Source organism: Poecilia latipinna, unplaced genomic scaffold (assembly GCF_001443285.1).
Source record: "Poecilia latipinna isolate Pla-1442-1.1 unplaced genomic scaffold, P_latipinna-1.0 Scaffold3272, whole genome shotgun sequence".
NCBI classification, from domain to species: Eukaryota; Metazoa; Chordata; class Actinopteri; order Cyprinodontiformes; family Poeciliidae; genus Poecilia; species Poecilia latipinna.
In genome coordinates, this window is record NW_015115888.1 from 17,052 (window position 1) to 28,405 (window position 11,354).

At 38.2% G+C, this 11,354-nt stretch overlaps 1 protein-coding gene and 2 long non-coding RNA genes across 4 annotated transcripts in view; 2 read left to right on the top strand and 1 right to left on the bottom strand.

Annotated features, from left to right (window-relative positions):
* LOC106940541 (uncharacterized) overlaps window positions 1–513 on the top strand; it is an 8,955-nt gene extending 8,442 nt beyond the window's left edge. The window contains exon 3 of the long non-coding RNA XR_001423126.1: window positions 201–513. This is a non-coding gene — a long non-coding RNA (uncharacterized LOC106940541). The remainder of the gene's footprint in view (window positions 1–200) is intronic.
* LOC106940540 (influenza virus NS1A-binding protein homolog A) overlaps window positions 1–6,955 on the bottom strand; it is a 16,277-nt gene extending 9,322 nt beyond the window's left edge. Inside the window, exons 1-7 of one of the 2 annotated variants that reach the window (XM_015023309.1) lie at window positions 6,794–6,955; window positions 2,462–2,740; window positions 2,122–2,262; window positions 1,835–2,004; window positions 1,668–1,743; window positions 1,401–1,574; window positions 1,070–1,195 (exon numbers count right to left, since the gene is read on the bottom strand). In XM_015023309.1, the coding sequence (XP_014878795.1) occupies window positions 1,070–1,195; window positions 1,401–1,574; window positions 1,668–1,743; window positions 1,835–2,004; window positions 2,122–2,232 (657 nt within the window). In that variant the 5' untranslated portion in view covers window positions 2,233–2,262; window positions 2,462–2,740; window positions 6,794–6,955. The remainder of the gene's footprint in view (window positions 1–1,069; window positions 1,196–1,400; window positions 1,575–1,667; window positions 1,744–1,834; window positions 2,005–2,121; window positions 2,263–2,461; window positions 2,741–6,793) is intronic. The other variant, XM_015023308.1, reaches the window with a different exon arrangement.
* Window positions 6,896–11,354, top strand: part of LOC106940542 (uncharacterized) — a 19,718-nt gene continuing 15,259 nt past the window's right edge. Inside the window, exon 1 of the long non-coding RNA XR_001423127.1 lies at window positions 6,896–6,970. This is a non-coding gene — a long non-coding RNA (uncharacterized LOC106940542). The remainder of the gene's footprint in view (window positions 6,971–11,354) is intronic.

Consider the following 11,354-nt stretch of genomic DNA (forward strand, 5'->3'; position numbering starts at 1 on the left):
ACCCCTAACTCGAAGGGGTTTTTGAAAATGTACCCGATATGGGGGAAAAAAAAAAAAAAAAAAAAAAAAAAAAAAAAAAAAAAAAAAAAAAAAAAATAGCACAATAATTTGCTTAAAAAGGAGAAGCTCCAGTATAGCTTTGAAAATGTAGGAGCATTTTTAAATGTCAATGTAGAAAAATGCTCAATTTAAACAAAAAGAAAAAAAAAAAAAAAAGTATTTTTCTGTTGTTCAAAATGGAATCTGCAAGTCAGAGATTTACAAAAATAGGGAACCAGCCAAAGAAGCTGAAGGTGATCCATTTCAATATATTTACAACGAATACAATGTAGAGCAAATGGTTAATGTAGTGACTGCTTAATGCTTGTGAGTAACATGATCTGGTAAATTGAGGAATGGGATGCAATCTGTATGCATGGAGGGGACAGATGGGGGCACAGTATTGCTTGGCTGCAAAGAGGGGATGCTGAGAGGCAGCAGTGGTGCTCCTCTCCTCCCTGTTTTCTTTGACTCATTTACCCTGGTGGCTCAGTCCTGGCTCCTCAGTCTGGTCTCCTGCTGATGATAATAAACCTACAGGGGAAAATCAATGGGGAGGAGTGCCTGTTAGTGCTGGAGCAACAACCTAGAACCTGTTCAGATAGTCAAAAAACAAACAGAACAAAACCAGCAGTGAAAAAGCAGAACCAAGGACCAGACCTTTGGGAACCTTTTGAGTTTGTTTCAGATGAGACGAGCCCTGCAATATTAACATCGGGTTGTGTGTAAACCAACCACATACTCACAAAAAAAAAAAAAAGAAACCCAAAGGAGAAGCAAGAGCAAGCAGCAGCTCTTATTGGCTCACCTCTAATTTGACGTATGGATCAGGAATACAGTTTCATACTCCAAAAACCTCAAATCAGAGGAAAACAAAAGAACAGTCCTGACAAAGGAGCATGACATTGGCATGCCAGTTCTACTTCAATCCCCTTAATGACTTCTTGAAGTCAACAGGAGGAGGAAGGGGGAGGGCAAAGTAAGACCAAAAGAACTGGTCAGAGTTGAGGCAGTGTAGTCTGATACTGACCTCTTCCATCAGTCGCTCCAGTTGGTCTCCATTCTCCCACAGGCTACGCTGCACCCAGTTTAGCACCTTCGAGTAGAGTTTGCCGTTGCTGGGCAGGGTCAGGTTGTCTTCAAGCATCACTTCTAACTGTAAAATATGAAAAACTAAGTTTAATGCAAAGTAACAACAGGCTAACAGGTTGCATCTCAGTCACTTCAACTGTGGCCTTTAAATTTATCAGTGGAGAAAAAACACAAATATGAAAAAAAAAATCTATTTTCTTCTAGCATTTGCCAACTAATATTCTAAAACACTCAATGTTTTTATGTGTTTAGTTAGTTTAAACCACTACCTTTAATCGGGGAAGTTTGAGGAAGTCCTCCTGTTCAGATACGTCCAGCAGATGGTCCTGAATGTAAGCATCCACCTTGGCCAAAAGTCTGCCGTCGCCCATGGAGCTGGCAAAGTTTCGGAAAGAGATGGCGTTCTGGGAATCCACTTTAGACAGCAGGTAGTCACCACAGATCTAAGGAGTAACAGGTTTTAAGATTGTAAAAATAATAATAATCAATGTGTGCGATACTTCAAATAATTGGTCATGTTTTAAGAAAATGCATACCTGTTTGACTCGCTCCATCTTGAACCTTTTGGCTGCAGAGTACACATCCTTAACCAGCTCTCTCTCCGCCTTTAATCTTCAGCAACACAAACAGGATGTAAGGTATTTCATGAAGCAAAGAGCTCTGTGTGCATCAGGCGAACTAAGGAGCAAAAACATCTACTCACTGGGCAGTGTAGGCGTAGTTAAGCAAAACCTCCACAGCTTCAGGGTTCAGGTCCTCAAAAGTGACATGAGAGACTCCATGAGTCTCAATATCGCTGTTAAAGATCTCAAACAAGTACGGGCTGCAGCACGCCAGGACAGCGCGGTGAGCCATCAGCTCATGACCACACACCTGGAAAAAATTAACCAGAAGGTGTCAGTACGCTCTAGTGAAATGGAAAAACAAACAAAACGACAACAATTTGTTTTAATGCTCTGCTTTTAAAGGTAAAATAAAGACATTTTGTACCTGCAGTCTAACGTCGCAGAACTGACCACTCTTCCTCAGAGCGTTCATTTTGGCCACGGTGGAATCCAGGAAAGTCTCATCATCAAAGATCAAATAACCGTTTGGAGTCATCTTGGTGAATTTTGATTATATTCCTGAGAACAAAAATGATGCAAGAAGTTCATCATATAAAATAACTGCAGCTAGAAGGCATATTTTCTGCTCAAGGTGCAACATGCTTTCAAGCTGTCCATCTCCATTCATCAATGAATGACATCAACTATTACAAAGGAGGATTAGAATAAGGTGCTTGTAAGGCGCATTGTGTATCATCTATGCTACGCATTAGTCATAGGCTTACCTAATAGACAATAATCCAAATCCAGGAAAACGCCACAGCTGAGCGTAGAACAGAAACAGGCGAAGCAGACCAAGATCTCAGCAGAACCAAGTCTTCTTCACCCAAGGAGAGGGATGGGAAGTCGTCAGAAGAGATGCCAGCCGACTACGAGCTGCGTAACAGGGAGAAGGGGAGCAGCCGCACGGACAAACTATCAGGCTTGAAGCGACTGTAATCAAGTCCTTGAGATCCCGTTGGCTATAGAGTTGTACTTATTCTCTGTTTGTCATACATTATAACCTAAAAGGGAGAAATAACAAAAAAAGGAAAAAAGAAGGAAAGCTTAGTCATTTTTTTCCTGCTAAAGTTGCCTGTTCTTGGCACCAGAGCAATAAAAGCATGAGTCACTTCCATGCAGTTAAAGAAGCAACCCAAGATGGTAGTTAAAATGCATCTCATCTCTGTCCAGATTCACTCCAAGTTCTCCTTCCAAAAACATATTTTTCCAAACACAACAGAGCCGTTAACGCCTCCATGTTGACACAAAAAGATGCACCAAGATCAGAGATTCTTCCCATTCATGAAAATGGATCAAAACTAGGAACTCCCAACCTTTGCTGTCAAGCACATCAGCCAACACCATGTACTGTAGTGCATTTTTGTTTTTAAAAAATTGCTTTGATGTACAGATGAGGATTCTTCACTTTCCATTGGATTCAAATAATGGAAAGTTTTAAGTTATCTGCAGCACATATTTTAACGTTTACCAAATTCAGCTAGGAAACTTGATTAAAAAAAATAAAAATCCTGTGTAGCTGTGTCTATTTGCTTCACACTCCTACCTTAAATCTCTACATCAGCGGTCAACATCCCACCTGTCCAGGAAGAATGTCTTATTTCAACTCATGTCGTCACTCTGAATTGAGACCTCTCAAATAGTGACAAGCCTTAGGAGCTGGCTCCTCCTAAAATGGGAGTCCCTTCAGCCCCCCCTTTCCCCCGGCCAATAAGGAAAATGGTGGGGTGTGTGTGATATTCCACACCCACTGAGAAGTTGGCGATAAGCTGGATTTGTTCAGAAATGCAGAAAAAGTTCACAACACCTAAAGCAAAACACTAAAAACAGTCAGAAAGAGTTCATCTGCACTTCAGGAATTCAAATCTGACTTTGTGCTCTGCAGTGTTGCATCTAAAAGAAATCCGAGGCTTCCCCCCAATAAGAAGGCCTAATCTTAGTCGTACCAACAAGACCTTAATTCTAGAAATTAACACCATTCTAATCCGATGAGTGACCATGTCTACCAACTGCATATTGCATTTTATTGGACAAAATCTGCCAAACATTTTACTGTCACCCAACAGTGAAAAAAATGGACAAGAAAAACGTGAACAACCACATCGTCAGCCATTAAATCTAAACAAACCGTGAGGTTTTCCTGAAACTATTTAGTTATACAACAGGAATATATGATTCATACTAATTTTAAAACAATTGCTAATGTAATATAATTATTGCTACAACTGATGTCATGTATAGTAATAGTTGATTTAAAGTTTATATATATATATATATATATATATATATATATAAAATCCTCCATTGCATTTTTAACATTTTTTTTCATGCACTCACACATGAAATATTTAATAGTTTTCTGCTTTTCCAAAAACACTAAGAATTATTCCTTACCCTTTAAGACTTCCTCTACAGCCCTTTGCTGGCCGAGTTACACAATGTCCTTCCAAGAAGAGAAGCAACATGCTCTCTATAAGCTGCTTAATAACCACCATCACACTGACCCTCTGATGTCTTGAACATAAAAACCCCATAGGAATACCATAAAAACATTTACAAAAAAATAAATAGTTTTTATGGCATATATTCACGGAAGAGAAAAAAAAAACAAAAAAAACAAGGAAGTGCAACACGCAGGCTAGTCTTGAATAATTTATGTGTTCGGAGAAATCCCTGTATATAATTAACATCTGTGTAAGAAAAGGTGCAAAGGAAATAAATGAATAATCCAAGACAGTTTTTCAGTAACCTGCTAAACTCATGACCATGTCGCCCAGCGTAGGTCTAATTTTATAAAGGCATAAGAAGAAATTCCAACTTAAACCAAATAGGCAAAATATAATAAGTAACTACCCATGTAGCTTGATAGAGACTGCAAAACAAACAGACCAATATTTCCGTTACACAAAGAAATATTTGATCAGTAACAGAAAAACTTCTTAAGTTTCCTGTAAAGGTCAATAAATTAATTGTGTAACAATTTAAGAGTAAATCAGAGCTTTTCCCACCCAAAGATGTTAAGTTATTTAATTTGCTCACTTTATACTTTAAACAGTGCAAAAAAGAAAAAAATTAACTGTGCATTTTTATCCATCTTGCAGAAAAAAAAAATCGGTAGAGCTAAAAATCTGAATCAGCAGATTACACACTCTAATCGGAGATCAGCTACAAAACATCTGATTGGCGCGTCTTTAGTTATTCCAGGAAAAGGCAGAAGCCATGGAGAATGCTACATATAGTCTTTTATATTGCAGCACACTGCATGCATTCATTCGGTCCGATTGTGCATGGATGGACCATTGACCTACTTCCAAGCTGTTATGCAACATCTGGCAGAAGATTCCTGGTGGAGGCTCAAGTGTTCTACTCCTCCACATTGCTAGGTCCACCACAATAACTCATACAGTCTTGTTTTGAATTCACTGGAAGGAGCCCTGGCTGCCATGCCACACCCCCAACGCTCTAGATGGTTCTTTTAACACGTAGCTTCCACTTCAGTCACAGTAATAGCCATTTTACTCTGAAAGCTTTGCTAATTGAAAGATAATGCCTAAGTAAGTAATGTGATTGTTGATTACAACCACCGAGTGCACACAAGATTCATAAGCAGAACTACAGTGATGAGAGGAAAAATCCATTGAGGGGAAAAAAGAACAGAACAAGCAGATGGAAAAAGAAGAAAAAAAAACAACAGCAAATCAGTGCTATAAAGAGCGAGGCTCTGTTGACCGGTTTGCTACAGACGGGAGGTCTGATTGTATTTTCCCTCTCTCCAATTATTCCATCTGATTAAACAAGCACAAAAGTGCAGGTCTGACGCTGAACAATCGATGCTTGTTAGACACTCCCCCTGGTGGCGAAGTGGAGTATTGGGGAATATTCCCCCCACATTCACGGAGTGGAAATTTACCAGTTGAATTTTAACATAAACTATCTATATGTAACGACGACTGTAAACAGGACAGGCACTTTACGTGTTTTAAAAATAAATTCAGTGTACCAGACTGAAATTTTATAAGATTTGTGGAATACTAAAAATATGAAACGAGACATGTGACGGAAACACCCCGCCCCCCACCCTATACAAAAAACAAAAAAACAAAAACAATACAACTTTCAACACAGCGCTTATTATTGTAATGATTTAATTAATTTATTTTATCTACTGTGAATCAGTTTAGGAGATTAAGTTCATAGACATTTTTTTATCATCCATCAATTCGGAATAACCACGTGGTTTTAATTTTCAAAACCATTAATAGCAGAATACCACTGCATTAGGCGGTGATTTACAAATATAAAATTTAAGAGCTGATGAAAGGAACTGTGCGCACAATTTTTATGACTAAGAAGCACAAAAAGAAAGAAAAAAATGACAATATGGCACTAAAAGCACCATCCCCCCCCTGAGGGCACGGTGTCTCATGTTCTTCTGTTAGAGGCAACGTACAGACAGCCTGTAACAGCAGGGCCCTGATGGATGGCTGCGAGCCAGAAGTCATTTACTGTGCTCGCCATCGGAATCTGGGTCAGAAACGGGGAGCCCCCTTAAGTATCCGATTAGGCTGACTCGACTTTGGCACACATTCCAAACGTAGACGATTCTAATAATTGTACGAACGAGCCAACTGAAGAAAGGGGCAGCTAGCAACCAAAAGGGATGAGGTCCTGAAGCAAAGCAGATGTTAGCTCTCCAACTGCAAAACCTGCTGCTTACTTACAGCTTAGGATGGGGGAGCCGTGTGACAGCCACGGCGGCGTGAGTCATTAAATTAAACTATCAGCAGCGAATCTTAGCGGACTGTTCGTGTGTTCAGTCATTAAAGCGGAAAGAGGCGGTTTGTGCGACATTTCCGCGCCTCTTTAACATTCGCGCTATTTAGCTTCCTTTGTTACATCTCAACCAGGGACTATAAACGAACAATCACCACAAACTCAATAGCTAATCTGTAAGAAGACAAAGGTTTAACGGTTCTCAACGTGCTAACCCTTAACGACTTAACAGACAAATAACGTTCGTTCACAAATTTGAAAGAGGAAAAGGAGAAACACCTTACCTGAGGCGTTTGACAACAAGCGATATTAGGCATATTTAATGCAAATTCAGAGTTTGTTGGTTCGGTTTAAGGAGGAGACGCAACGCGACTTCACTCAAAGCTTGTAGCGTGATTAACAGATGTCTATTCTGTCACTGCGGAACAAGTACGTCCACTCAGTCCAGGATGGAATGGCTGGTGAGGAGAATGCGTGCCACAGAAAAATGACCTACGCTGCTTGCAACGTCATCAGTAGGCGGTGCTACAAGCTTTTTAACGCCCAAGTCAGTATGGAAGGCTATTAAGACATTTAATCAATTCGCGTGCGTATTAGAAATATATCACCACTTAAAATTGGTAGCAGAAAGCTGTTTACAGATAATTGGGGGAAAGTGGTCTAATGGTTCAGAGCAAGATCAATAGCGTTAGATAATGAATTCATTTAGACTTAAATTAAATGCACTGCGGGTATCAAATTTAAAGCGTTTCAGGTTTCATTAAATAGCAATCTTGCTTGCCGTAAAAACGGGAAGATCTGTAGGAAAGACCATGTTAGTGGTTTGACCGACGTGGACCATTTACTAAAGGGCTCTTAGGAGGTATACGTTTGATGTCCAGAATTTTTTAAACGAAGAAATACATTCTACATAAGAAAGAATCAACAGAGCCGAAATGATATGAAAATGATCCCTAATCACATTACATAGTAATCACAAAACACCACAAGAACAAAACAATCACTGCTGAAAATCCTCAACCTCAATATGACCAAGAATTTAAAATAAGCAGTTTGTAATATGAAATTAACAATAATAATAATAATAATAATAATAATAATAATAATAATAATAATAATAATAAAATAAATAGCGTGAAATTGACTTCTTGTCACATTTTGCATTAATAACTATTCCATTCAGACGTGGTACTATTTAAACCCTACTGCAAAATCCAGAGTAGACACGCCAAACGCCTGGTCAATGAAAGGATCACATTTGTTTCACTCTTACTGTTTTACTCCCCATTTGCCTTAATGTGCAAGCTCTGACTCATGGCATCTAACTGAACAATCACCCTTGCATGGGTCATCTCATGTCCATTAAGAGGGAACATCCGGGCCAAATCTTCCCTGCAGAAGCACACACGTCACTGGACTCATTCATATGCCTTGACTGAAAAGAGCTTAGTCCAACCAAAGCTCGTCATTAATTAGATTAGACAGCAAGGCCTCCTGTTATAATAAAGGTGTCAGTCAGAGTTTCAAAGACTAATTGTGATGTTTCACACCTTTATGTATACCCACGGAAGAGCAGAATGTGAAAGAAGTAAGTGATTGTCTTTACTAAAGCAGTTTATATGCTCAAATTTCATTTTATAAGCTTTAGTGTGTAGATTATTCTAACACATGTCTCCATTCATGAAATAATGACAAAAACTGACTGGTTGCCAAGGAGGACATACATCTAATTTCACCTTTTATGAGTGAAAACCAGGTCCTTCTATGCACAAACATCTCAGAGGACCAATCACTACAAAGGTTACAATACATTTTGTTGATTTTATCTAAACTATTTGAACTAATCTAGTAAATGTCCACTTCCAGATAGCTCTGAGTAGCTTTCCTTAGATTACAAAACACACTGTGCTGTAAGTACAACCACAAATCCAAGCCTTTCTCAGGACACCATTTGGTGCTCAATGAAAGGTTTGTCTTTACAAATGGTCTTTGGGGTCTTTTACTATCAGCATTCCCCTGATGGTCTGCAGAGATGAGTAAGATCCCTTGGCAGGCACTCAGGCTATTTTCTCAACAAAGTGGCCAGATACTCAGACACAATCCTTGCAATTACCGTTTATGGAGTACAGCCAACACAGTCTGCTGTTTTCTTTAGTTCTGTACTGATTTGGCTTACAAATAGAAGTAGTAAAAGGGATAGTGACTTTCCCATACGTCATAGGAAAGAAGCTGAGTTGTTTTTATTAGTCATTGTAAAATGCAAAAGTCTGTAAGGAATTTTGCACAATAATTACAGAGATGTGAAAAACACAAATGATAAAGTGAATGATTAAATCTGACAAAAAGAAGAAAAAAGAAAAAAATAAATAGATTGAAGTTTGTAATTGTAAAGTGACATATTGGGAAAAAGTTCAAGACGCACGAGTTGTTTCGCAAGGCATTGCATTTCATGCATCAACACATAAATCGAAAAGAAGGACACATGTTTGGTCATGTTTCTCTGTGAATGATCAGTTCTTCACAAAAAAATTCCCATTTTCTGCATCCAGGCTGCATTTTAGTAGTATGCTTGACCTACTCTAGAAACCAACACAAATATAGGTACAGAAATAGTCAACAAAAATCTACACACACCCATTTAAATCTACAGCTCTCTGAAATCAATGAAATATAATAAATCACAGTTGCTCCTGGACGTGTCTTGATCTTCATGCCTTTAAAGCTTAGAATGGCTCTAAAACCTAAAGCGAGTGTGGTGTAAGTGTTTGGCCTCCATCTTTTCGCATGCAAAAACATCACATCTTTTGTTTTGCTGAGTCATCTTACGGGCTCTAGCGCCCCTCATTCTTTATAGAGTTGCTCAGTGAAGCTGCAGAAATGTTTCCTGACAAGGACACTATGAATATTTTAGGAATCCAGGCACATGGCCACAGCTGCTGAGAAAAGGAGGCTATATACAAGATGGATGTTAAAGGACATGAATCTGCAAACACAAAGATTTTTATACCCTACTTTTCTCTAAATTCCCTGTGCCATTTTGGTAGTCTCTTAAAACTGTCATGGGCCTTGTAAAGGTATTTAAATGTTTAATTTCAGTGTTTACCACTTTGCCACTATGTACCACATAATCTTATTACCAAGCCATAGCAGACACAAACCATAAAATTGACATCACCAAACATCCGAGAGACTCAGTGAAAGCTCAATGGCAAGATTTGTTTTCAGGCATGTTGAGGCTTGTTTTTATAGCACCTGGTGTGATCTGGGATGTCACACAATCTTCAGGTCTAGAATCATCAGACCTCACTGAAGGATTAAGATATTTTCCAAAGAAGTCTACCATGAAAGGGTCGCTCGTGCTACCATGATTTTTTTTATCATTTCACATATCTCTTCTGTTGTCATTTCCTTTAAAAAGACTTAGTATACAGCAACTAAAACAAATATGCTGTAAAAAAAAAAAAAAAACTTATTTTGTATTGCTGAAGTCTCACTGCAATGTAAATAAAGTGCTTGTTAAAATTACAGGCAGTGTAGCTTTAACTGCAAATACAAATGGACCAATAATGTGGAATTACAATGGCTATTGGTAATTTCACATATGGAAAACCATGTACTTTTACGGTTATTGTTCTTTTTAGACCAGACTTATTTTAGATACAAAATCGGAGCTAGCTACGAATGCTTTTACTCGACCATAGGGATATGTTTTGCACAGTGTTATTTTCCTGCCATTTTGTATGTGGTGTTAGGAAAATAAATTGAAAATATGCTAGTTTTAAAACTTAACCACATGTACAACATTATATAAAATTAACAGCGTTTTAAAATAAGAACATTTGGTTCTAAATTGTCTCCATGGTCCAGTGGGCATCTCATTTGTAGAATGTTTCTATTAACTATAACACAACAAGTTGAATTAAAATAGTTTAGTTTTAGTTTTCTATCATTTAAAACACAATTCTTAACCTCTCTGTGGACTGAGCAGGCATTCACAGGGTGTCGTGGTTGTTTGTGTGAGTTTAACCTTTTGACCTTCTTGATCAGCTGGTGTAAAACTGAATGCAACATAGAATATCTGTAAAACACATAATCTAATTTGTGATCTCTCCTAATTGTTAACATGTCTTTATTGAAATAGCCTAATTATAGTTTTCAGATTAATAACTTATTCTGCCCTATTGACCTTTATGTTACCTGTAGTTACAGCAGATTGATTGCTAAGATCTTTTGAACTGCCCTTTGTCTGTGTGGGAAACAATCAGGAGAAGTTCCAGCTTCACACTGATCTGTGAAAAGCCATAAAACAGCATGAGTTCAGGCCAGTGGAGGAGAAGCTCTGCTTCCACTTTGCTTAGATAAAGGTGACAACTGGTGTTTGATCTTGAAAACAAATTGCAGGGAGTTTCTAACTTTTAAGAGGGTCCGAGACAGCTCCTGGTTGGATGAGCAAAGATACGCCTTATTCGAATAAGTTAAAGAGAAGGATACGCCCTTACTATAAAAATTTGTGCATGTGAGGAACAAACCAGATTTGCTTTTGCAACTCTCCAAAGATGTCTTTGCCTTCCTTTCTTCCTTTCTTTCTTTCTTTCTTTCTTTCTTTCTTTCTTTCTTTCTTTCTTTCTTTCTTTCTTTCTTTCTTTCTTTCTTTCTTTCTTCTTCTTTTCTATTTGTCTCAGGTAAATTAATGTCTGTTTTAGTGTGTTTGAAGTGTCTGTGTTGTCAATGCGATTTTATATTTTTAAATGTTAGAATAAACTCTGAAAATGTATGACGTGGAGCATTGACTGTCATCTCTATGTGACTTTTGTTTCTACGCATGGAATCATTGGATCCGGGAGC